The sequence below is a fragment of the Nycticebus coucang genome, chromosome 8, assembly GCF_027406575.1.
Source record: "Nycticebus coucang isolate mNycCou1 chromosome 8, mNycCou1.pri, whole genome shotgun sequence".
Lineage (NCBI taxonomy): Eukaryota > Metazoa > Chordata > Mammalia > Primates > Lorisidae > Nycticebus > Nycticebus coucang.
The window spans coordinates 8176551-8202254 of record NC_069787.1 but is presented as its reverse complement, the minus strand read 5'-3'; the positions used below and the strand labels follow the sequence as shown (position 1 = coordinate 8202254).

The 25704-nt window shown below is 42.1% G+C and overlaps 1 protein-coding gene across 3 annotated transcripts in view; it reads left to right on the top strand.

Moving 5' to 3' along the window:
* The window catches only part of ATG7 (autophagy related 7), a 273640-nt gene that overhangs the window by 30640 nt on the left and 217296 nt on the right, over window positions 1–25704 (top strand). For all 3 annotated transcript variants that reach the window (XM_053600407.1, XM_053600408.1, XM_053600406.1), the window contains exons 4-7: window positions 6372–6489; window positions 8338–8415; window positions 12330–12446; window positions 13636–13785. In XM_053600407.1, the coding sequence (XP_053456382.1) occupies window positions 6372–6489; window positions 8338–8415; window positions 12330–12446; window positions 13636–13785 (463 nt within the window). The remainder of the gene's footprint in view (window positions 1–6371; window positions 6490–8337; window positions 8416–12329; window positions 12447–13635; window positions 13786–25704) is intronic.

Sequence of the window (25704 nt, the reverse complement as noted above, 5' to 3'; positions counted from 1 at the left end):
CCATTTTCCCTATGGGTAACTAAATTTCCCGTTTTCCCTATGTCTGGCAACTTTTGGGACACCCTGTACTTCTGAAGTCTTCCAGCGGGATTTTACTGTCTTATGGAAATAGAGAAGCCAGGAGGGGCTATGTTTTTAGGAGGAGAAAAGGTTCGTTTTGAACATGTTGAGTCTGAAATGACAGAGACCACTAGGAATGTCCAGGAGGAACTGAGTCAAGGGGAAGGTTGGACTGGATTTGGGAGACCTCCGCGTAGAGGGGGCTGTAACGAGAGAGCACAGGTGGTGCCTGACGCATGATGGCTCAGCTTAACCATTTTTCAACTTTATGGTGGTATAAAAGTAGTATAATTCATTCGAAACTGTACTTCGAGCACCCATATGACTACTCCCCCTTTTAAAATTTTCATTACAGTATTCAGTAAATTACGTAAGATATTCAACACTTTATTATAAAACAGGCTTTGTGTAAGATGCTTTTGCCCAACTCCTGTAAGTGTTCTGAGCACGTGTCAGGGTAGGCTAGGCTAAGCTATGATGTCTGGCAGGTTGGGTGTGTTAAATGCTTCTGACTTATGGTATCCCGCTTATGATAAGCGTATCAGGATGTAACCCCATTGTAGGTTCAGGGGCATTCAGATAACGTAAAGAAGAACAAAAGGCCCAGACAGTGACTGGCTCTATTAGGGAGGGGAATGAGAAGACAGAACTAGTAAAGGACACAGGGATTGTTAGATAAGAAGCAGAAAAGTGTTAGAGAACCCAAAGGAGAGGATCTCAGGAAGGCAAGAGAAGGTCAGCAAGGTCAGAAGCACAGAGGTCAGAGTTCAGTGCAATGGCTTTGGGTTTGTTGTAGTCCTTAAGAATTCAGTTTCTCAAACTGAAGTCTACGCAGAAGGATGGAGCCAAAACCATAGTAAGGGGCTTTAAAGGTTATCGGAGGTTAAAAAATTAAAGGAGGCCCACTTTTCCTGCTTTGTTTATACCTCAGCAACCAAGGGATTTTAGGAAGGTGAAGAGGTCAGGTTGGCTTGGCTTTTGAAAGTGGCAGTAGTCAAAGGTTATGTTATTTAAAATGGTGTCCCTAGGATATATATTTTTTTAATTTCAAAAAAATCAATACATTTTGTTCAATTATCTCAATCAAATTGCAAAATTTAAAAGCATAACAAATCCAAAATGGTGCTAGTCTTGTATCTTTAAAAATGTTATATATTGATGTTTCTTGTTCCCCTTGGAGCTTTCTTGCTCCATCATAAATTTCTTGTGATTACTTGTCAGAACAAATTAAATCCTAGCAATCTCTCTCCCTATTTTGTCAAAAATAACTTATTTTGTAGTAATTGCAATATAATGAGGAAAGTATTAGAAATGTACAAGCATTAACTTGTCTGAAGATAGGAAAGAGGGGATATTGGCAGTATAGTTTTATATAATTATATAAAATCTAATATTCATCTCAACTAGCCTTACTCCTATCCTTATTCTGATAATAGACTGAAATTTTGTTTGATTTTTAAGATTTTAATAATTTTATTCGCTGGAGCAATTAATTAGCAAAAAAGCAGTTCATAGAAGTTAGATTTGATCTTATTAGAAAATCCAGGTGTCCACTACTCGGGAGGCTGAGGCAAGAGAATTGCTTAAGCCTAGGAGTTGGAGGTTGCTGTGAGCTGTGTGACGCCACGGCACTCTACCAAGGGCCATAAGGTGAAACTCTGTCTCTACAAAAAAAAAAAAAAAGAAAAAGAAAATCCAAGTGTCTTCAACATTAATAACCCAGAAATTTTGGCCGAAAGAGATAAGACAATCTGTGACCCTGCAGTTATGACTTGCACAACAACTGCTTCATTCCATCTGGTAGACTGGAGGAGGTGAGCAGGAGCAAGGTCTAGTCTCTACTCTTGTGAACACAGCCCTGGATTTGAAGTTCAAAGACTTGGGATCTGTGGCTCATTAACTGTGTTCCTTTGCTAAGCCCTTTTGGTTTTCTTGGCTTCTGTTTTCTCATCTCTAAAAATGGGCTCTTGGCTCCCAGTGTTCCTTCCAGGACTTAAAGTCTGATTTTATAAGTACTTCTTTGTAGGGATGGCTGGGAAGTTTCATGAAGGTGCTTGAGGCCCCTCAGAAGGCATAAGTTCTTTATATCCAAATTATTTGCATTATTATTACTCTGTCTTTATTGCCATATATCTGCCCGGGTTTGTAGGGAAAATCTTATGAATTTGTTCATTAAAGAGTGAACGTCTACAAAAATTTAGGGTGTATAGGTATCAGGAATACAAAGACTTATGAAATGCCACAGCTCCACTGTGCTATGACAGAGAGGTAGAAGACAAATACTTGCAAGGTGCTCAGTGCTGTAATAAATGTGGAGAATTATTTCAGAAATACTTGCCGACTGCTTCCTCTGTGTCGTGATGACAGAATGTGCTAGGCATTGAGCATACAGAGAGGAATAAGGTGCAGGTGAAGAGCTAACAATCCTAGTACTTACTTACAGATGCCAAGAGTATCCCATCCTTGCCTAGCACCAGATAAATCTTTACTCTGCGTCCCTGGAAGTCCTATGGGTCTCTGCCAGCGGTTAGCAACACGAGGAGCCTATTCTCTAAATTGTGTTAGGTGAACTGCCAGTCAAGTAGTATTTTATCAGGTACTAACTAACTTGAACTGGAGATGCTGTCTTGTAGCATCCTGAGATCCAGTAGGGTGACTGCTGAATCAGACCCCAAAATCTAAGAGCCCAAACACAAAGGAATTTTATTTCTTGCTCATTTAATATTCCACGGCCGGTAGTCCAGTCTTTTTCCATCTTGCAGTTCCATCATCCCTGAGGGCTTTGCCTTGGGCGCTGGTTAAGACTGAGTCGTCACTTTCAGGTAGCAACAGGTTAATGAGGAAAGAGAGCCAGGGTGAAAACAGGTGGAGGACACACACCCCAACTCCTAAAGTCCCTGGCTGGGAAGAGATAAGCATCACTTCACTAGGATCCCCTGGGGAGAGCCCATTGCTTTCCCTGTTTTACAAGGAGGACTGGGAAATACGGTGCCCATCTGCAAGTATCATGGATGTTTTCTGTTTTCACTGAAGAAGTGGGAAATACAGTAGAACCTCCATAGCTGAGCACTTCTCCACACTGACCACCTCAAGCTGACCTAATTTTCATGGACTGGACATGCACCACGTGTGCACATCAGCACAGCAGGCCTAGCTCCTTATTTGACCACCTCCAAATGTTGACCAGTTTGTTAACAGTCTTTTGAGTGGCGAACTTGAGAGGTTCTGTAAATTTCAGTCAACAATCCCTATACCAATGTGAAACTGGTAAAAATTTTTTTTTTCCTAGCCGGGCGTTGTGGTGGGCGCCTGTGGTCCCAGCTACTCGGGAGGCTGAGGCAGGAGAATCGCTTAAGCCCAGGAGTTGGAGGTTGCTGTGAGCTGTGTGAGGCCACAGCACCCTACCGAGGGCCATAAAGTGAGACTCTGTCTCTACAAAAAAAAAAAAAATAAAATAAAATTTTTTTTTTCCTTTTCCTGGGTCTCAAGTGACAAATGTTTGAATGAGGACCATTTCTGTGCACCTCTTTCCCTTAAGGCATGTTTGTCTTTACTCCTGAGAACTAATTTTGTTTTCTAAACCTCCCATTGGGCTTAGAGAAATAGAAGGCATCATCCTTGCCCTCAAAGCACTGAGGAAGTAGCTAGGGTAGTAGGAGTCATGTGCATGATCAGCCGTGCCGGGTACAGGCTGTGTCTGTCTTATTCCCCATGTATTAGTTGCTCAAATAACTGTTGAGTTGAATTAAAAGCAGTCTAAGAGTATGGCTGTCAAAATGGAATGTGTTGTGACTGATAGAAAGTGGACCCTGTTAGAGGATGTTATAAACAGAAACTCCTCAGAGATTGTTACCAAAAAGGAGAAGTGACAACACAGCAAGTCCCTAGCCACCATTGTGACTTCCCAGGCTCCCGGGGTTCCCCGTGGGCATGTGGGGCGAAGATTTATCCTCTAGGTTTAAAGAGCAAGCTCTGCTCAGTGATAGGTATCGTTGAGAGCTCACTGTTGTCTTAGTTGGGGAAGATTTCTAGTTCGACGTATTTTAACAGCTGTAGTGAGATATTATTCACACACCACCACATTCACTCCTTTAAAAGGTAAAATTCAGTGATTTTTAGTAGATTCACAGAGTTGTACAACCAGAACATTTTTATAACCCTCAGCAGTCACTCTCCATCCCCTTCTTCCCAACCCTGCAGCCCTGGGCATCCAGGAATCGACTTTTCTACCTCTGAGGATTTGCCTGTTCTGGAGATTTCATATAAATGGAATCATAGAGAACTAATAAGTGTCAGAACCAGAATTTGAACTAAATTCTCTTGTCCCCTTGTCTCAGGCTCTTTTCCTCTCATTATCACTTTTTAAAATTCATTTCCCTGGTGGAACTTTAGTCATGAAAAATGTTTCTCCTTTAAAACTTCAGATTGTCCTTGCTAATTAACTTGCTTAAGTGCTGATGTTCCTGGGAGCCCAGCCATGTTGGCCGTCGCTCGAGTTTTGGGCATGTCGTTTCCTCCCTTCTCACAGTGAGGCTTTGGCATGGCTCTGACCTACCTGGGAGGTTTGGACATTAAGGATGAAGGGCACCTTCCTCTGTGTGTGTATGTCCAAATCAGATCTTGCATCCTCCCTCCTTTTCAGCAATAATTTCATAAAGTCAAGTCTGGAGAAGGCCTAGTTTGCCGGCTGCTCTGTTTTTACTTCTCCTTCCTCTAGACTTAATCTTGCCCCTTTGTGATTTTTCTCTTAAGACCGTCTTTGATGTCCTCATCTCACCTGAATGAAAAATATTCTTTTCTTGGAAGAGTGTGGTGACAAAACAACCTGTGGTGTGCTGACTCATAGCTCCTGAAAGAAGGCTCTGGCCCTTGAAAGTTCCCTGTCCCCTAAGACTTGGCATTGGAGCCTTACAGATGGCATTTGGCAGAGCCATCATCACTCATTTTACCCCTTCACACCTGGTCTGGGTTTAAATCACTTCTCTTTCAGCCCCCTGAACCTAATTTTGGACAAACTTTGAATGAGAAGATACTGGATCTTCTAAACTGTACAGCTGCCATCAGTGCAATCAGTAAAAATGCATCCTCTCTGCTGCAGTTGTAAGTGATAACGGTATTGGGCTACTGATGAAATGAATATTTTCATTTAGCATCTGTAATCTCAGAAACACAAGTTAATCATTTCAGAGAAAAGACCCAATTTGCCCACATCTGAATTTGTGTTCAGGACCAATTCTTCTCCTTCTCTCCTGGCTTTGACTACGCTGAGGACCCACAGGTCTTTGGGGGCCGTGTGAGGTGTATAAACCACATGGCATAATAGATTGACAGGTAGCCCAGGAGTAATTCATTTTGTCTGTGTGACTCAACCAGCAGGGTTTGCTCAGCAGCAGTTCTGTGAGAGTCCTGTTTGGAGTTGGTTAGGTCGTGGGACAGTCAGGAAAAATCATGCTCCCTGCCCTCAAGGAGCTGCCTGTCCTTCAGTTGGATGGATTTGACTGTTGTTCTTGAAAGTGCTGTTAAAATATCATGCTCACGGGTGGCTCCTGTGGCTCAGCGGGTAGGGCGCCGGTCCCATATGCCAGAGGTGGCGGGTTCAAACCCAGCCCCGGCCAAAAAAAAAAAAAAAATACCATGCTCAGTTTTATGTTCCAACTCTTATAAGAGAAAATAGGAAATGGCTTCCTGGAAGAGGAGAGACTGGAGCAGAGCCCCGAAGCCCACGAGAGTCTGGGCAGATGGTGGATAGCACCTGGGAGAAAACTAGTTCTGATGTCGGATTCTAGCTCTTCCTATTATTGTGTGACCTTAGGCAAGTTGCTTAAACCTTTAAATGGGGGAACCAGCTGTTTTAAGAATTCAAACCTTGAGCGGTGCCTGTGGCTCAATGGGTAGGGCACCGGCCCCATATACTGAGGGTGGCAGGTTCGAACCCAGCCCTGGCCAAACTGCAACAACAACAACAAAAAAAAAAGAATCAAACCTTGAACAATTCTTGGCTCAATAAATAATGTTTCTTTTTTAGATTAAAGATGAGAAAGAATACAAAATAGGAAATGAACTTATATTTGGGGGACAATTGAATAGCATACCAAGACATGAGGGTAAAGGGAAAATGAAGGCTTTGAGGAGGGGAATGGTGCCTGTTTTTTAGTGCATGAGCAATGCTGTTTGTCTTTTTCTAAAGAAGTATCAATCTTCTGTTCGTCCTATAGAGCAATATCCTTTGTCTTCTACTACTGCAGTGGTTTATTGGTTGCCCCCAGCTCTTGGAGTCTCGGCTATACCTAACTCTGTTTCTTCGTGTCTAGGAGTGCTCCCACCCCAGCCCACTGCTGCCCAGCTGTTGGAACACTATATAATACCAACACACTCGAGTCTTTCAAGACTGCAGATAAGAAGCTCCTTTTGGAACAAGCAGCAAATGAGGTTAGCTGGGAAAACCTATATGCCATATTTTCTGTGCTTCTGGCAGGTGCAGTGTTTCTGATCAGGAATGTAAATCTGTCGCAGAAACTAGCGTAGGATAGGTTCTCCAAGATGTTTTCAGACTTTGGTTTATTTCTGCAGAGAGAATACTCCCAGCTCTCTCCTTCTGTGTTGGTGGGAAGGTCAGGGATAAGACATGCAGGCCCTTACCTGGGTGGGCCAGAAATTCATGGCAGGGCAGAGGTTCAGAAATCAGCTTTGCTGCTGATGACTAGTTAGCATTTTGGAGCAGCCAGACCTCTCCATGAGAGTTACACTCCTGGGGCTGAATGCCTCTGGGTGCTTTGCTCCTTGTTTGTCAGCCCTGTGTACCATCACGCTGTAGGAGATTACCATTTAGTCTGCCCAGTGTCTTCAGACTTACCTCTGGTCTACTTTGTCTGGTTTTCAAGGCCCTCTATGGCGTGGCCCTGCCAACCTCTTTGCCCTTCTGACCTATGCTCTTGTCCTTCGTTCTCTGACTTAGGCACGGCAACTCATGTGTGTCTCCCTTCACCTACTCTCTGTTCTCTCTCCTCTCCTCAGGATATGATGTTCTCTTTACCTGGAATATCTTTCTTTTGCTTTTTCCCATCTGAGTTAGTGAGAGGAATTAAAATTGGGTGGGAGGGGATTATCCACTTAATCAAGGAATTTTTACACTAGTCTTAAAAACGAACAAAACAAACTAGTCTTAAAAACAAACAAACAAACCACCAGAAGTCTTATTGACGCTAGTGCCGTGGTCAGATCCCTGGTATCCGGTGATGGATGCAGCTGTGACTCAGGTGGGGATGGTCATTTTTCTTAACCAGTGGTTTGATTGCTGCTGGGCCTTCTGCTTTGGCTGTTTGCTTAAAAGGGAATCGTCAAAGAGTTGAATCAGGTTTCATCCACTATGGGATCCCACCCCTTGTCTGGGGCTCAGACCTCTCCCAGCGGTTCTGCCCCGGCAGACACTCCCTGCCGTGTCAGAAAGTGGAGGCTTCTCTTCAGTGGCCACGCCCTCCAAGGTCATTCGGTCAGTAGCAGGAGCTGCTTCTCTTTGCTGTTTCCTCCTTACATCCATACTTGCGGAATGGCTCTTATTAGCACAACTGTTTCAACTTGCTTAGTAACACAACGTTTAGTAACTAATCTTAGCTGCTAGAACATCTTGTGATCTGCAGCTGCTGACCAGCACCAGCTTTGGCTCCGAGTCTCAGTACTTGCTGAGTAGACATAAACTTGAAGTTCATTCTCCTTTCTTCATCTCCTGGGGCAAGATAATCCCAAACAAGGCTCCAGGAAATCTCTTCTATGTATTTCAAATCACTTTGTACAGGAGCCCCTCCCAGCCGAGTCTGGGGAGAATTTCTCCCAGGAATTTTACATACTTCTGTGACAGCAAATCTCATAATGTTGAAGTTGCATGTTTATGCCTGTCTCTCTCTCTGGACTGTGAGTGTCTTGAGGGAAGGGACTGACTGTATCTTTTATTTCTCTAATCCCGATGTAGCTGGTATATAGTAGACGGCAGGTACATATTAGCTAAAGAAAATCACGGAGGCATGAAAATGGACTGGTTGCCTCCTCTGTACAAGGACTGCTGAGAGGAGACATCTGGGCTCTGTTACTTCACCCAGACACTAAAGCGAGTGTGGCCAATGGAGAGGGAGTGTGGAGTAGACAGTGAGGGAAGGACCCACTTCATTGCTGGGATAAGTGGTGCTGTAGGGAAGAAGTGCTTTTCAGTTCCGTGCTTTGCTTGAAAGTGAGAATCTCAACACCGGCCCGTAACCTGACTTGACACTTTTCTTCTTCTGGCAGATATGGGAAGCCATAAAATCGGGTGCTGCTCTTGAAAACCCTGTATTCCTCAACAAGTTCCTCCTCTTGACATTTGCAGTAAGTAAATGAGTTCTCTGTTGCATGGAGACTAGAGAAACCCCCTGGCTCAGCACGGTGTTCCAGTAGTACAGCCTACTATCTTCTTTCTGAAGCTTGTGTTACAGGAGTTATAGCTGTTAAAGAAAGAAATGTTCACTTGACTTGTGGGCAGATGGTGCCAGCACCTATTACCAATGCAATATCAATTCATCCCTATTGATGATATCGGCAGTAGATATATAGTGTATACAGCACAGTGACCCACCTCTTGTTATTCAAGACACGATAAAGTCAGGTTCAGGGAGAAGTGGTTTTAATGTTGCTAAAATCTTTGACACAATCCTGCAGAGCTTAGTGGCTGGGTCCAAACAAATAAGAGAAAGAGCTTTCTGGGATTAGAGATCACCAAATGCCTTGACCACACAATTGTGGATTTTTTTCTTTTTTTTAAGAAAGAAAAATGTTTTTTGTAGGTGAGATCTAATTAAAATGAACATTAAGGGCGGCCTTGAAGAGGAAAAGAAATCACATTAGGGTAACATTTGCCGCCTAGGAAAGAAGGGTTAAGGAGCTGGAGGGAACAACCTGCCCTTGGCCTTGGTAAGGGAGAAAGTAGGGAAAAGTAGGGAAAGGTTGCGTGTAAGATGCCAGCAGTGAATCCTCCCTCGCACACAAGCATGCACACGCATACATGCACCCACAGACATGTATATATGCATATATAGGTATATGTGTATGTATAAAACTATATCCTTTATTACTATGTCGACCGTGTTCCATAAATTCCTATTGTGTATTTAAGTTGTGTCTAGTATTCACTACTATAAAAAGTGAAGCAGTATATTGAACAACATACGTATCATAATGTTGCCCATATTGACTTTTTTCTCTTGTTTTAGAATAAGTTCTTTGGAGTTGGCATATAGACACATTAATGTTGCTGTGTATTAAGTGTTTTTTTAATCATGACATCGTGAACTTCGGTAGCAATCCTCTTCCCCATTTTTTTGTGCCAAGTTGTAGGTCTTGCCATTTTCTTCCCTCTCTCCCCGTTTTCCTGCGTGCTGCCTCTCTGATTTATTGCCCAACGCAAAGATGGGGATGACAGGAATCAAACTAGGTCATATCAGTGAGTTGCTATCTAAAAAGAGCACGTTTTCTAACAAGCTATAATGCTTTCCAAGAAAATGTGAGGAAGAGTGAAAAATGCTTCATTTTTTTGTCAGCTTACTAGGTGCAATGCGGCATTAATAATTATAATTCGTCCTTATATTTGAGTAATTTTGTATGTCCTCCAATAGGATATATTTTAAGTATTGCTAGTTAAAGATTTCAAGTTACTTGAATATCAATATGTTTTCTGTACCAAGAATTCTCATTAGTAGACCATATTGACAATGTGTGTTTCGTGGGAAAAATAACATTAACTCTTACTTGAAGTTTTAAGGTATTATCTAGGGCAGGGGTCCTCAAACTACGGCCCGCGGCCACATGAGGCGGTGTGACTGTATTTGTTCCCGTTTTGTTTTTTTACTTCAAAATAAGATATGTGCAGTGTGCATAGGAGTTTGTTCATAGTTTTTTTTTAAACTATAGTCTGGCCCTCCAGTGGTCTGAGGGACAGTGAACTGGCCCCCTGTTTAAAAAGTTTGAGGACCCCTGATCTAGGGTATGCATGCTGGCCTTGTTGTCTTTTTTACTGAACGTTTTTTCACCTGGCTTTTAAAAAATTAAAAGTCTCTATCTTCAGACACAAAGGGCTTTATGTTTAATTTAATCGAGGATCCTTTGTATCCTGAAAAGAATCCTATGAAATTCAAGCCTTTTGACTTTTGAAGATGACCTAATAAAATTTCTTAGAAGAATCTGTGAGTTCTTTCATTTTGAATTATTTAACCTTTTACTAAAGATCAGTTATGACAAATCATTTAAGTACAAAGAAGAGAGAATACTCTGTGGAGGTGTTTGCGCTTTCCTTTCTGCTATTTTTAGGACTCAAAAAACTAGACACTTCATTAATTTCAATTTTACGGTTTGTTTTGCTACCATGAAAAGGAGTTTGTTCTTAGTTGATCAATTAGTAGCAGAATTAGAGACTGCACAAACTATAGTTAGTTCATATTACTAGACTTTCTCATCTGGGCGCATGTTCGCATATAAATTTATGTTTTAAAAGTCATCAATTATGGGGCGGCGCCTGTGGCTCAAGGAGTAGGACTTTGACCCCATATACCAGAGGTGGCAGGTTCAAATCCAGCCCTGGCCAAAAAACTGCAAAAAAAAAAAAAAAAAAAAAGTCATCAAGTATGACTCCATTTATATGAAAATTCCAGAACAGGCAAATCCATAGAAACAAAAACTAGATTAGTGGTTATCAGCGGATGAGGGGAGAGAGAATGGAGAGTTTCTGCTAATAGGGGATTTCTTTTTGGGGTGATAAAAATATTCTGCAATTAGTAGTGATGGTGGTACAACTTATCAGTATACTAAAAAAAAAAAAATCCCACTGAATTGTATACTTTAACATGGTAAATTTTGTAGTATGTGACTTATATCTCAATTTTAAAAAGTCATCTAATAATGTCCAATTTTCATTCTTAGCAAGATTCAAGAAGAAATAGTAATTTTATTTTTTTATTATAATTAATGTAGCCACATAAACTACATTCGTGGTCAGTGGTCATAGAATGGTGGTGAGGAAGTAGCTAAAGACTTACTCACGCATGGATCCTACCACGTGTGATTAAGGCCCCAAACGCCTGAGTGGGGATAGTGTCAAGGACAGCCTCATGAATCCTTTCTCCAGGTCATTTCCCCTGGTGAGGGAATGGCCAGATACACCCAGGAAGATGTAACCTCTTCTGTTATCTGTGCTTAGTACTCCTTAGTGTATTTAGCGCCTCTCTATGACTCTTAAGGTAAATCATACATTGATTTTATCTCTGCTCTATGCAGAAAGTGAGCTGCCCTTGGCTTGGCACCCGTAGCACAGTGGTTACGGCACCAGCCACATGCACTGAGGCTGGGTGGGTTCGAACCCAGCCTGGGCAGCTAAACAACAATGACAACTGCAACCAAAAAATAGCCAGGCACTGTGGCGGGTGCGTGTAATCCCAGCTACTTGGGAGGCTGAGGCAAGAGAATTGCTTGAGCCCAAGAGTTGGAGGTTGCTGTGACGTCACGGCACTCTACTGCAGGCGACATAATGAGACTTTTGTCTCCAAAAAAAAGAAAAGAAAGTGAGCTGTCCAGTGGCGGGAACTAGGGTTTATTCATCTTATCAGAGTGTCTTATGTTTTGCCTTGTACATATTGGATAGCAAAAGCTTAAAGATTATTGACTATTATTTTACCAGTAAGGCATTTCCAAAAACATCGTTATATTATCTCAGACATGAATAGGTATGTGAGTATCACAGCTTCCTTATTATCATGCTTAACTTACTGGATTATGAAGAGAAGGGTAACTATGTTTGGAGGCCGAGCCTCCATCGATTGTCCATGGAGTATGTGTGGTACAGTGGAAAAGCTTATGTTTTGGAAGCAGAGTTATTTATCCCTTCTCTGCCCCTTACCGTGTTTTGCTGTTCGTGTTCTTTAATCCTTTTTCTAAGCTTCAGTTTTCTGTCAATAAAATGGAATGATAATATTACTGCCCAGGGTAGTTTGGTCAGTTATTTACTTACTGTATATTTTCTATTAGGAAGCAGTCAATAAATCAAGTGTGTTATGTTTATCTTGTATTATTAGTGTGAGGTATGTGAAAGTACTTGGGGAGAAGTCTTGTATTCCATCATGAGTACTGTTGGGAGATGAGAACTTTGACAAGCTGGACAGAATTTTGTGTACATCAGCTCTTCTCTCTTAATTGGCTACATTTCAGCTTAATTATTGGTGATATTCTAATATGCTATTTTATATTATTTATTCTAGGATCTAAAGAAGTACCACTTCTACTACTGGTTTTGTTTTCCTGCCCTGTGTCTTCCAGAGAGTATACCTCTCATACAAGGGCCAGTGGGTTTGGATCAACGGTTTTCACCAAAACAGGTATCGACAAATAAAATGCAGGTAAAATTGGGTTGAATATGCAAGAATAGTTACCTAATTCATTCCAGACAAATAGGTACTTCTCTGAGTGAATAGGTGGTAACTATGGAATCCAAATTTACAGATGATTTGTAAAGTCATTTTGAAGAAGCACTAAATAATAATTTTCCAGGTTTTCAGTGATGAAATGCTAAGCCAGCAGGGAGGAATTATAGGAACATTTTGAAAGACTGAAAGAATTCACTGAAATGTGGTCTTTCAGTGTAGAAACATAAGGCATATACTTTGGGAAGAGAGCCTTTGAAACAAAACAGAAGACGTCTCCAACTTCATGCCAAGTTGCAGAACTCCTCCATCAGGAATGGTACATGCAGAGCTAAGGATAATAAGGTCATTAGAGATAGTTCCCCAAAGAGCAATTAAAGTAATTAGGCTGGTAGAACAGAGACTTTCCCAAACTAGAGAATTCTGATTGTTGTGCAAATAAAGATGTCAGGATGATTTGAATTCCTGAAGCACATTCATCACTAAAACACTGAATGCTGAAGCCAGGGAGCAGCCATTATTGATTTTTAAGAAAAATTTAGTACAAATTCCTGGTTGTGGTTTTGTGGAACTAATTTCCTAAGGAAAAAACACAAGTAGGGAAAATGGATTTTGCATAGGGATTGACTGCTGGTGGGTATTGGTTTCTTTTATCAAGGAAAAATTGTTCTAAAATTATCACAGTAATGGCAACACAGTCCTTTGAAAATACATTGAAATATGTCCTTTAAATTAGTGAATTATATGGTATGTGAATTATACCTCAATAAAGCTCTTAAAGATTATGGAAGAGTTCAGGGTAAAATTCGTCAATGGTAGATTTATGTTGGGTTTTTTGCGGGAGAGAAACAGTATTTGGTTCCCTCTTTCAACCTCTGTGCTTGACAGCTTAAGAACCACTGTCCTGTACGTTAGCACGTCCCTTTGTGCCCATCTAACGTGTACCACCACACACCTGGAAAGTGTTATCTAAAAGTTAAATGGTATTACTTTGGGGCACTTTTACGTTCACTTGCTATAGTAGCGTAACAGGAATGAGCTGTCATTTCCAGTCTTTTGGCTTTAAGGTACCTTTTACTTTTTGTTACTTTTCAGCCCAGAACTAGGTATGTAATTAGAATAACTTAATGTTTCCTGTTTTCAGATTCATGCCCTTGAGTGTGCATACGACAATCTTTGTCAAACAGAAGGAGTCACAGCCCTTCCTTACTTCTTAATCAAGTATGATGAGAACATGGTGCTGGTTTCCTTGCTTAAGCACTACAGTGATTTCTTCCAAGGTCAAAGGACAAAGGTCAGAGAAACTTTGAGTATCATTTATTATCTGGTCTGGTTAAAAAAAAATTTGACCACTGCAAAATTCAAACTTCTTTAGATTTCCGTAGCCCTTCCAAAGATATCTCAGAACATTTCTTTATCTCTCCCCTTTCCACCCATGCACTTCCCAAATCAGCTCCTCCAGATTTTTCTAGCTCCATTACAGCTCAGACTAATTTTGGATTCCTCAATTCCTATTAATGCTAAAGTTATTTCAGCTTCCCTCCTGATACATTTAATTTGTAAAACATCTGTGTTTTCGTTTCCATTCCTAGAGCTATCCTGTCATCCACGTCCCCATTATCTCACTTCTGGATAGCATCTTGCTTCCATCTTGCACAGCACCACTCCAGAAGAATCTTCCTCTAACTACTTGGATTTACTGTATCATTCACTGACCACCAGCCTACTGATGTCTTTCTTCTTTCCCCAAGCCACCTTTTCTGCTTCATCTTCAACTGTTTTCCTTATAAACCATTGCTCCAGCTGAGCTTATCTGTTTTTCACCACATTCCCACTCCTTCAATCAAATATACTTAAACTTTTGTTATTTCTTTTCTTCTTTCATCTTCTGTCTTCTTCCTAAAATATTCTCATTTTATGTCATCTTCCTAAAATATTCTACCTATAAAAATCCTAAGAAATGTTCTTTCTTTATTGAAATTCTGCCTCCACCATGAAGCATTTTCATGGATGTGGCCATCCCTGGTCTATCCCTGTCTGAACTTGCTGCATTTACTAACTGATTCTCATTTACAGGTGTAGGAACTTGTACAGATTCCTTCTGTACCTTATTAGACTGTGTCTGTATAGTGTCCAGGACTTGTCTGAGGCCCTCAATAAAATTCTTCTGAATGAATGCAAGAGTACTGTAAGTGTCTTTTAGAAGTGATCAGATACAAAGTAAGTTAAGACAATTTACAGGAGATTATGAATTAAAAGTAAGTTAAGACAATTTACAAGAGATTACGAATTTAAAGTAAAAGACTGATGAGTATTATGAAGTTGTGGAGCCAAGTAGAATAATTTCAATATCCATGTTAATACATCAGAGCTGAAAAGAGAGAGGCCTCTAACTGATGCTCTGATTATTCCTGAACTTAGGATGTCTTTTTTAAGCACATTTTTTAATCAACTGCATTAGTGTTTTATTAATGTTTTCAGAGGAAGCCCTTTTTAAATTGAGGACTGAGCATTGAATTCTTATTAAAGTTCTTTTTCCCCACGTATTTCATAGAACTATAGGGAATTTAGTATCGCGGTCACAGATGGGCAGTCTGGTGTAATAGCAGGCAGGATTAGTTGGCCTGTGTTTGAGAGCACCTGTAGGTCAGATTGTGTATGGTAGATCTGTGGTCCTCCCTCAGAGTGCAGCTAATTCATAGAAAGCTTTACAATTTAAAGGGCCACATATTTGATCTTTTCATTATAACTAGGAAATCAGTGTTTTGAGTGCCTGCATTTTCTATTTGAGGAAAATGAGACTCAAAGTCACATGTCCAGATTTTCTAATTCTAAAGCCTTTCCATCACTCCCTTTCCCATTGTTTGCGTGAGTGGAGGCAGTCCCTGCTTGACCTGTGGAATCAAGTAGATCTGGATTGGACAGTGTGGCCTCTTGGTAGCTGTGTGACCTTGGGAAAATGGCATAATCTCTCTTCATCACAATTATCTGTTAAGTGCTATTAATACTACCTCCTTGCAAGGATAATGTTAATAAAATGCACAGCACATAGCACGTGTTCAATATGAATCTACTTTCTTTCGTTTCTAAGAGCAGCATATTTTGAAAGATTTATTCACAAATCCTTGGGGTGGTCTCCTCTGAACTGCTCTGGGATACTTACCAGTGCCCTGTCCCTGAGATCAACTGCCTGCCGACTTCAGGCGCATTGTCGTTCTCTGGGTCAGAGTCGTATCTCAGGAAACCGTGGAATTACTCAGCACTTGTGTGGAGCACTTCCTAATGAGCCAGAAATACCTGTGGAAAGTGAACTAGAAATTCCAGTAATGGGAAAAAAAGGGCCAAAGAAATGGTACAGAATTATAGATGATACTTTGGTTGTTTGTCTCTTCCCTGTACAGCTTGATGGCCTCATAGGAATTTCACGGTTTCCTGGCTGACCTCCCCTACCTGTGATCCGGAATGTCCTCATCCCTCCTCCACACTGCTGCCCAAATGCATTTTCTAACCTGTGGTTTTGATTACATCACTCTTCTACTTAAAATCCTTCTAGGGTTTCTGTTGACTTCAGGATTAAGTTCAGACTCTTTCGCTTGGCATTCAAGGCCTCTTAAGATCAGGCCCCTGCCCATCACTCCGGTCTCAACTGATGTTCCCCAAGATACATCCTGCGATCTCGCAACACTGGGGCCCTCCAAATGCTGCACGTTTCCCCCATCATCACTCTGCCCACAGACCAGCCTTTCTGTCTCTCTCCCTTCCGTCATCTGGCTGGTGTCTCACTCACCTTTCGGATTCTTTCCCCAGAAGCTCTGGCTGATTCCTTGCCCTGGTTCATGTCCCTCCTCGCGCCAACTGAGCACCAAAGTGACTGTTGGTTGCACATCTTCATGCCCCGGGTCCCTCAGCCTGCAAGCACCCTTAGCACAGAATCCTTGTTTTACTCCACTCTGAATCCTCCACACTGAGTGTAATGCCTGACATGTGGGAGGATGCAAAGTGGGAAATTTGAGACGAGGAGCAGGTAATTGTGAACTAATATGATCAAAGGTGGCTTTGAGGGAAAAGCAGGATTTGGGCAGAACCCCGAAGAAAAGATTTCTGTGAAATCTAGACCTCACTTCAAGACGTTCCTGGTTTTATTGCACTCATCTAGCTTACCCTCTGCGGTCTTTCATCTGACTTTCCATCTGCGGTGTAAGTCCAGTTTCCCGTTAGTGTTTTTTGAGTCATGATATTTCTTTGAAGGTTTTCACCCTCTTCTTCCAAACATAGGCATTCTCTCCAGCATGAACTCCTGCGGTTGGGCCCTGGCTCTGTGTTTTGTTCTATTTTCTGCCTCCTCGTACTGACACTTTGATCTCTAAGAAGTCAGTGCTCTTCTGTGAGCCTGTTGCTCTCACGTGCAAGATGGAGAAATGTTGGCATCCCTCCATGTTTCCCTCTTCTCGTCCTGTTTGCTCTTCTGAGTGATCTCCTTGTGCCCATGACTCCTGTAACTGCTTCCTTACCAGTGACTCAGTTTTCTCCCACCAGCATGAATCTCCCCCTGGACCCCAGATCACTTTACCCAGCTGCCCGTGCACCTTCTCCAGCACCTCAAATTCAGCGTGTCCACATTGAACTCAAAATCTTTGCCCCTGCCGCCTGCAGGCCATCTCTCTGTCCCCTCCCAGCCCACGGCCTGTGGATTTCACGTCCTGAACGCCTCTCAGTCTGCGCCTTTGCATTTCTCCTGCCACCACCCGGTCTCAGCTGCTATTGTCTGTCTTCTGCTTTGTGTCCCCTCTGGCCTCTCTCTAACCCATTCCCACATCATCCCTGCCTTTTTATTTGGAAAAGCTCATCTGCTCATGTTGTTCCTGGAACGAGACACCTGAGTGTTGTCCCTGTGTTCTAGGAGTAGGAACTGCATTCTTCACTAGGCCATACAAGAGCCTATATGGCCTGGCCTCCGTTTAGATGCCGCCCCAGGTCATTCCGTGTTCTCTGCCACAGGGCTTTTGCACATGCCTTTGCCTGGAATACCCTCCTCTTTCCCCACTTCTGCTCCCCATCCACTTGTAGTCCCCTTTGCTCTGTTAGTGCTTATTCTTTCTTCAAATTTAAACTCAATCATTATTTTCTCAAGGAAACCTTCTCTGACCTTGCCAGAAAGGTTTATTCCTTCTGTTATGAGCTTGCATAGTCCTGCATATCCTTTTTTTGTGTATTTTACACAATTGTAATTCTACATTTTCTTGAGTGATAATGGATTAATATCTTTTCTGTCACTTTAACGTAAGCTCTGCCAGGGCAGGTACCCTGTCTTTGGTTTCCCACCATTCTGTCTGTATCCCGTAGCATTCTTCCTTGTGTGTAAAAGAGGATGAAAGAAGGAATCCACGCATGAATGCATGGTGAGGGCAGGAGGTGCACATGGGAAGCACCTAGTCAGTTCCTGGCACACAGTAGGCCTTCAGTGATAGCAAGTGGCTCCTAGTGTGGCTTATTTTGAGCATTCTCTTGTCTGGTTAAGGCCGTGTGGTTTTCAAAGGCATTCTCAGACCGTCCGTGCACCTAATGTTTATGTCTAGTGAGTCCTAAGAACTCGTGTCTAGAGAACGTAGGGGATGTGTATGTGATCTCCAGCAGGTAATGTATAGCAGCAGTTCGCAATTTGGGGTGGGGGTGGTGTAAATGCCTGAGCTCTTTGAACATTTGGTGGAAGAAACAGATCCTCACTCCAGAAAAATAACACCTCTGCACATGGTTGTACATCTAATGTCAGGGGGTCCACAGACCACCAAGACCTTTAGGGGCCCTGACTTGGAGGAAGATGAAGGGAGACAAGCGTCCAGCTGTTCCATAAGTAGGAGTTAGCCTGCTTGGGAGGGAGTCCACGGGTTGCTGCGGTCAGGAGGGGAGTGGGTCATCTCTGTTCCATGTCAGAGTGGGACCTTTGCATCCAGAGGTGCCGTTCACTCTTGTGTGAGCCTTGGCTGGCCATGTAGGAGTGGATACTTGCCCCTAAAGAGAGTACGGTGCCAGCCACCAACAGCTGTGGCTGCCGTGTGGAGTCTGACCATGTGCCCAGCATGGAGTGGACACACACACTCTCACGTGTTATTGCTATTCCTTGTGACACCTTGCAAAGTGAGCAGCGTCGTCCCATTTTATAGGTAAGAATGGAAGAGTGGCTAGGGAGTGGAAACTGCTTCACATGTGAATTACCTTATCTCCTTACAGTCAGAATGTTTCCTATATGGGAAAAGCTCATAGCGTAGTGGGGTAGAGTTGGAAGGCCAGACTCAGGTCCCAACTGCAACTTAGGTGGTTTCCTCAGCATGTACAAGCAACTGAGTAGTGACACGCCCTTGCTTGTAGGTTGCTGTGAGAATTAATAGTTGGTGGATGTAAACAAGCCTCATTAAGTTTTACTCACATGTCCTAATTGTTCCCACAGTGTTAGAATAAGTTTGTCAGTTTTCATTATCAAAGGGAAATTTCTTTGGATTAGCCCCAGTGTCCAGCTATTCCATAAAAATGAGGCGGCGCCTGTGGCTCAGTTGGTGGGGTGCCGGCCCCATATACTGAGGGTGACGCCCTGGCTGAACTACAACCAAAAAATAGCTGGGCGTTGTGGCGGGTACCTGTAGTCCCAGCTACTCGGGAGGCTGAGGCAGGAGAATCGCTTGAGCCCAGGAGTTGGAGGTTGCTGTGAGCTGTGTGATGCCATGGCACTCTAGCGAGGGCCATAAAGTGACACTCTTGTCTCTACAAAAAAAAAAAAAAATTGAAATTTTAAGGCCTTGAGTCATGCAGCCACCTCTGGCTTTACCAAAGAAAGGGAAACTTTGTTGCCTTTTTGTTTTTCAAAAAACTTGAAGAAATCAGAAGTGGTCCACCTGTAAGATAAGCCACACCTGAAACTGCGAGACAGGCAGGGTCACCAGTTCAGTGGTCCAGCACATCCACAGAGGTTTTACTCAGTCACTCATGGTGCTTCTTCAAGTTAAAGATTAAAAGCAGACGCATCTGTGATTGGCTTCTTCTCATTTCTTGGATGACATAGTTATTAATGTGATTGCTCGGTGCCAAACTTCTTTGTCACTTGTAGTTAAAAGTACCTGTTACAGTATAGCACAGTGCTCATACGCCTTTAAATGTATACACACACAGTTATAACTGAAACAACACTTTCATAAAACAGTATTTTCCTTTATTCAATTTTGTCTTTTTGAAAAAGTCTGGTTGTGGCCCAAGAAATGATTTAAGAATCACAAATAGTTGGGCGGCGCCTGTGGCTCAGTGGGTAGGGCGCCGGCCCCATATGCCGAGGGTGGCGGGTTCAAACCCAGCCCCGGCCAAACTGCAACAACAAAAAAATAGCCGGGCATTGTGGCGGGCGCCTGTAGTCCCAGCTGCTCAGGAGACTGAGGCAAGAGAATCGCTTAAGCCTAAGAGTTAGAGGTTGCTGTGAGCCGTGTGACACCACGGCACTCTACCGAGGGCTCTGTCTCTACAAAAAAAAAAAAAAGAATCACAAATAGCTCATCACTTGTTGTTTGAAAAAAAATGCTGTGTGACCAATGTGTGACCATTTTGGGGAATATTGGCAAACAAATGAACTGCACTAGGCCAGGCTCCATTCATCCGTCTTATTAGTATCAGTTTTTAAAAATCTCACAAACATCTTCAGCTATTTTAAATTCGGAGATTATTTTTTTTAGTATTTTCTTTTGTATATTTCCTTCTAATGTTTTTCTACACATTTAAAAAAACTAAGATTGTGTGGTATTATTTTTATTGTAGCATTTTAGTTGAATAGTATTGCACTCTACGCCAGCGTCCTTTTTAATGGATTTATGATGGTGTCTTTATTAAGTTTTTGACATTTAGGTCACTCATAAGTCTTTACTGTCAGGAGCTACTTTGAGCATGAAAATTTTCCTTTCTTGCCTTCCTTCCTAATCCCTCATATTTTGAATTGTTTCCTTAGAAAAGATTTCTAGATGGATGTAGAATTACTGGGTTAAAGAATTTTAACATTTTAAGGTTTATGATCGGTGGTGTGCTGATAAGCTTTTAAGAACCATCTCTTATGGGCCAGGGGAGCCCTGATTCATGCTGCTTGCTGATTTCTGAGGTGTCAGTACTCCTACCATGGCCACTTTGGAGCTCCCAATGTGAAATCACAGAATGGGAAGAGATAGTAACAGTTGGCTCTCACAAGCCTGAGTGAGCCAGCTCCCCTACACCACTGCTGCCCCAAACCACTGCCAGTTTACCTCCTGCCAACTGTGTATCCGTCCCAGCATCAGATGTTATACAGCTTTACACGTTTGGTAGGTTGAAAATGGGCTTTGTTTAAGTTCTTACACGACTTCTCTCAATGAAATGGTGGTTCCACTACTGGTCACCTTGGCACCGCGTTCTCCAGCGGTCATCCTTCAGGCCAGTTCTTAAGATTATATTAAAAACAACCCACAGTGCTATCCCATTGGCCAGCCTTTTGGGAAAGCTTGCTTGACTCTTCTACTTTTCCTCAGAGTAGTTATTGAAAATTGAATGTTTGGGAAATGTTTTGTAATTTCCCCAACATTAGCCTTTAATTTTAGGGCTTTCAAATCTGTGAACAAGAGCAGTAGCGAAGGCGCAGCAATTTATATGCTATTAGTTGGGCTCTTTCTTCACTTAGCAATCTCTCTGTGTCTTGGCAGCTGTCTGTGACTTGGATGTGCATTCAGTATTTACTTTTTCACCATATTTTTAAAAAATGTAATCTCTTGTGTGCATTTCCTGTTATGGCAAGAATGTAAAGCATTGGGACCACTGTTTGGATAATAAAGATAGCAGTTTGTCAGATAAACATGTTTTATTGAACCATTGTGGAAATTTTAGCTGAAGACACTCAAGTTGACAATTTAGTTATTTTTCTCTTTCTCACTTGGTACTTTTTTCAGCAACTTGCTTGGTGGATTATAGCCAGATCATGGCTGGATGATTTCAGTGAGTTGTTTGCTCTCAGCCAAGTAGGAAGGAACATTTATTTCAATTTCATAAACCTTCTAAACAAAGTTTTTCTTCAATCATGTTTTGCTTCTTTCAGAAGTGCTTTTCCCAAGTTCATTGAGCAAAGTCAGTTATAAAGTCCAGAACTCCCACCCAGTGATTATTTATGAAAGCCATTAAAATTTTTTTTCTGTTTACTCATAATAAGTTGGCTTACCTAGCATTGTCCCAACTAATTCATATCATGCTTGAGGGTGAAATGTTGGTTCCTAAACCACTTAGCAATTTGGGAGTCACTTTTGAATCATCAAAGAAAGATTAAATGATGTTCAGTCTGGTGTCAGATGGATTCTGTCATTTTCCCATTTGATGCATGCCTTCTGCACCCGTGTCATATGGGTAGGAATATTGCCTTAAAGCATCTTCGAGCTGACTTCTCTTCATGGATAAATGATAGATTTTCTTCCTTAGCAGATTATTTCTGCTCTATGTAGCTCAGTTTAGGTCAGGCTGCTCTGAAAAACATTCCTAGACTTTTCTGCTTAAAAAATTTGTCTTATTACGTTTCTACCCCATTGGCCTTTGTTCTTGATGTCAAAGAATTATGCTTAATCTTTGAACTTAGGCATCCACATATAGCATCTAATAAATATTTTAATTCGATATATAATCTAATATCATTTAGTCTCAATTCTACATTTACAGATGATAAAACCTAGAGCCAGAGAATATTTGATAAACTAGAATTTACCCCCTTCTTTTTTCTGCCATTTAAGAAAAGATAACCTTGAAACAGAAGACAGTTAGCTAGGTACAGTCATGAACTGCATAACGACATTTGAGTCAACAACAAACTGCCCGTGTGGCAGCGGTCCTGTAAGATTATAATACGGTCTCTTTACTGTGCCTTTTCTGTGTTTAGATATGTTGTGTTGCAGTTGCCTGCAGTCACATGCTGTGCAGGCTTATAACTAAGAGTAGTGGGCTATACCATCTAGGTCTGTGTAAGTACATTCTATGATGTTTGTACAGTGATGAAACTACCCAGTGACCCTTTTCTCAGAATGCATCTCTGTCAAGTGACCCTTGACTGTAATGGGGATGGATAGAACTGAACAAAGAGGTCAGTGAAGTTATTACATAAGAGATTCTAATTATAGTTTCTAGTCTCTGTGCTAAGTATAGGTAAAAGTTGCCCTATAGATGAGAAGATTAAGGCATAGAGAGGTTAAGTAACTTGCTACAGGTCACATAAGAGTAAGTGACCCAGGACATTTGGTAAGAGCCCTTGCTTATGGAATCCGATTTGAAAATTGAAACTCAGAGCCAGGCATGGTAGCTCATGCCTGTAATCCAAACACTGTAGGATGCCCATGGGTGGATCGCCTGAGCAACAGCAAAACCCTGTCTCTACTAAACATAGAAAAACTAGCCAGGTGTTGGGGTGGGCGCCCATAGTCCTAGCTACTTGGGAGGCTGAGACAGGAAGATCACTTAAACCCAGGAGTTTGAGGTTGCAGTGAGCTATGATGCCACAGCACTCTACCCAGGGCGACAGAGTGAGATTCTGTCTTAGAAAAATAGAAAGAAAGGAAATTGAAACTTGGCATCTGTATACGAATAATGTTTTCTAGACTGATACTGCCTATATTCTTCCTAAATAACCCATTGAGCAGCCTCTAGCTGCCCTATAAGATTGAGCTTTTTGTTTTTTTGTGGTTTTTGGCTGGGGCTGGGTTTGAACCCACCACCTCCAGCATATGGGACCGGCACCCTACTCCTTGAGCCACAGGCGCCACCCTAAGATTGAGCTTTAATATAGTCTGAGTTGTTTTGTGACCTACATAGGGCTTTTTCCTCTTGAATGTTCTCTAAAGTTCTGAAGAATCCTATGAGATGTAATGATTCAACCCTTTCATTTTAAAGTGAGGGAAGAACTTCCCCCAGGGTTTTAGAGTCAATTAGCTGCGGAATTAGAACACATAGCTGCTGACTGTCTAGCCAGTGTCAGGCCATTTTCTTTATTATAAGCTGTTTCAGCATCATGGGAGTAGGAATGTCAGTTTCTCCCCCCCCCCCTTTTTTTTTTTGTTTTCATGCTGGATAGAGTTGTAAATGCTTTTTATGGATGAAATCAATGTAAAGTTGAAGAGATGATCACTTAGTAAATGTAGTTTGGCAGATGTTTTTTATCACAGTTAATGGAGGGAAACATAGTAAAATGATGTCCCTGGACATCATAGGCGGCCAGCTGGATCCAAAGAGTTTAAGGAAGACAATCCGTAGTTCAGAGGAAGCCTTTAGCTAGGGATGGCATTCTCAGAGTTCCCTTCTTCCCATAGGAAATCTTCTTAATCATATTCTCCCATTCTGACCCAGAAGAATCCCAGTGTTAAAATGTCATTGAATAGAGAAGGTATAATGTCGAAAAAGGAAAGAGGGAAGGAAAAGGAAGTTGCTGAGATGCTACATCATGGTTTTGTGTGGAAGCTACAGGTCTGTGGCAGTCAGATATCACCTTCCCCCTCTAGCTGCTTGACAGGGTGTTGGGAAAGAGGGTTCCTTATATTGCAGCCTGGAGGAATTTACAAATTCATCTGTTGAGTAGATATTTGCTGGGCATTGGATACTGTGCTGGAAAGGTGGCTGTAACAGATGCTGTTTCTGCCCTCACAGAGCTTCTAGTCCAGCAAGAGAAACAGATATATGAAATGCATCCTGTATTTTCTCCATTCTAAAATACAAATTCTTTTTTCTTCATGTTTTGCTATTTCTTTTCTTTCTTTCTTTCTTTTTTTTTTTTTTTTTAATTGAGACAGAATTTTACTCTGTCGCCCTGGATAGAGTGCTGTGGCATCGTAGCTCACAGCAACCTCAAACTCCGGGGCTCAAGTGATCCTCTTGCCTCAGTCTCCCGAGTAGTTGTGACTGCAGGCACCTGCCACAATGCCTGGCTAGTTTTTCTGTTGTTTTTTTTTTTTAGCAGAGACAGGGTCTCTCTCTCTCTCTTTTGAACTCTTAAGCTTAGGCAATCCACCCACCTCAAACTCCCAGAATGCTAGGATTACAGGTGTGAGCCACCACACCTGACCCATATTTTAATTTTTCTAAAATCAGGAATTTCTTACAATTATTATGTATATGAATTTGTGTTTATCCCTGTTTTTTATGCTGAGTTTGAAAGTGCATTTTATCATCTATTGTGACTTGAATCAGGAAAGTGGATCAACAAATTATCAGTCAGAATGTGGAAAAAAATGTAGGGTGCAATGAATACTATTTGAAGACTCGGGGGCGGGGTGCAATGATGTACAGTAAAATCACATGGGTGTTCCCTAGCTATTGCTACCTAGAGAGATCCGGGATGAGATTGGAGGGGCGTGTGTGTGTGTGTGTGTGTGTGTATGTGAGGGCAGAGAGGTTGTGCAATGTCTTTTTCTTTTTTTTTTTTTTTTTATTGAGACAAAGTTTTACTTAGTTGCCCTCAGTAGAGTGCTGTTACATCATAGCTTACAGCAACCTCAAACTCTTGGGCTCAAGCGATCTTCTTGCCTCAGTCTCCCAAGTAGCTGGGACTACAGGCACCCACCACAACACAGTCTATTTTCAGAGAGGGGGTTTCACTTTTGCTCAGGCTGGACTCAAACTTCTGAGCTCAAGCAATCTACCTGCCCTGGCCTCCCAGAGTGCTAGGATTATAGGTGTGAACCACTGTGGCTGGCCTTGAGGTTGTGCAATTTCATAAAGCTTCTGTGCAATCCTGATGCAGGTGGTCTGTGGTAGACCACACTTGGAGAAACTCTGCTGCAGATTATTAAGCAGGCATTTGCAACCTGCTTGCACATTAGAGTCCCCTGGGGAATCTTTTAAAACAACTAGTGCTCAAGTTGAATCCCAGACCAATTAAATCAGAACCTCTGGAAGTGGCATTCACCCAGTGTAGTAATTTTGAAAGCTTCCCGGTAGTGCCCAAGCATGTTCAAGTTTGAGAACCATGGCAATAGAGGGTTGAGAATCAGAGCAGTGCGTCTGAACCATTGTGGGCATAAGAATATCCTGAGTTCTTTTTAAAATACAGACTCTGATCTAGCAGGCCTGGGGAGGGGTCCTCCCAGGAGAGGCTTATACATGCAGGCTGCTGATGCCTGGGCCACATTTTGAGGGACATGGGAAGACACAGAGCCAGTCCAGAGTTTTTGAGATAATAAAAAGTAGCCCA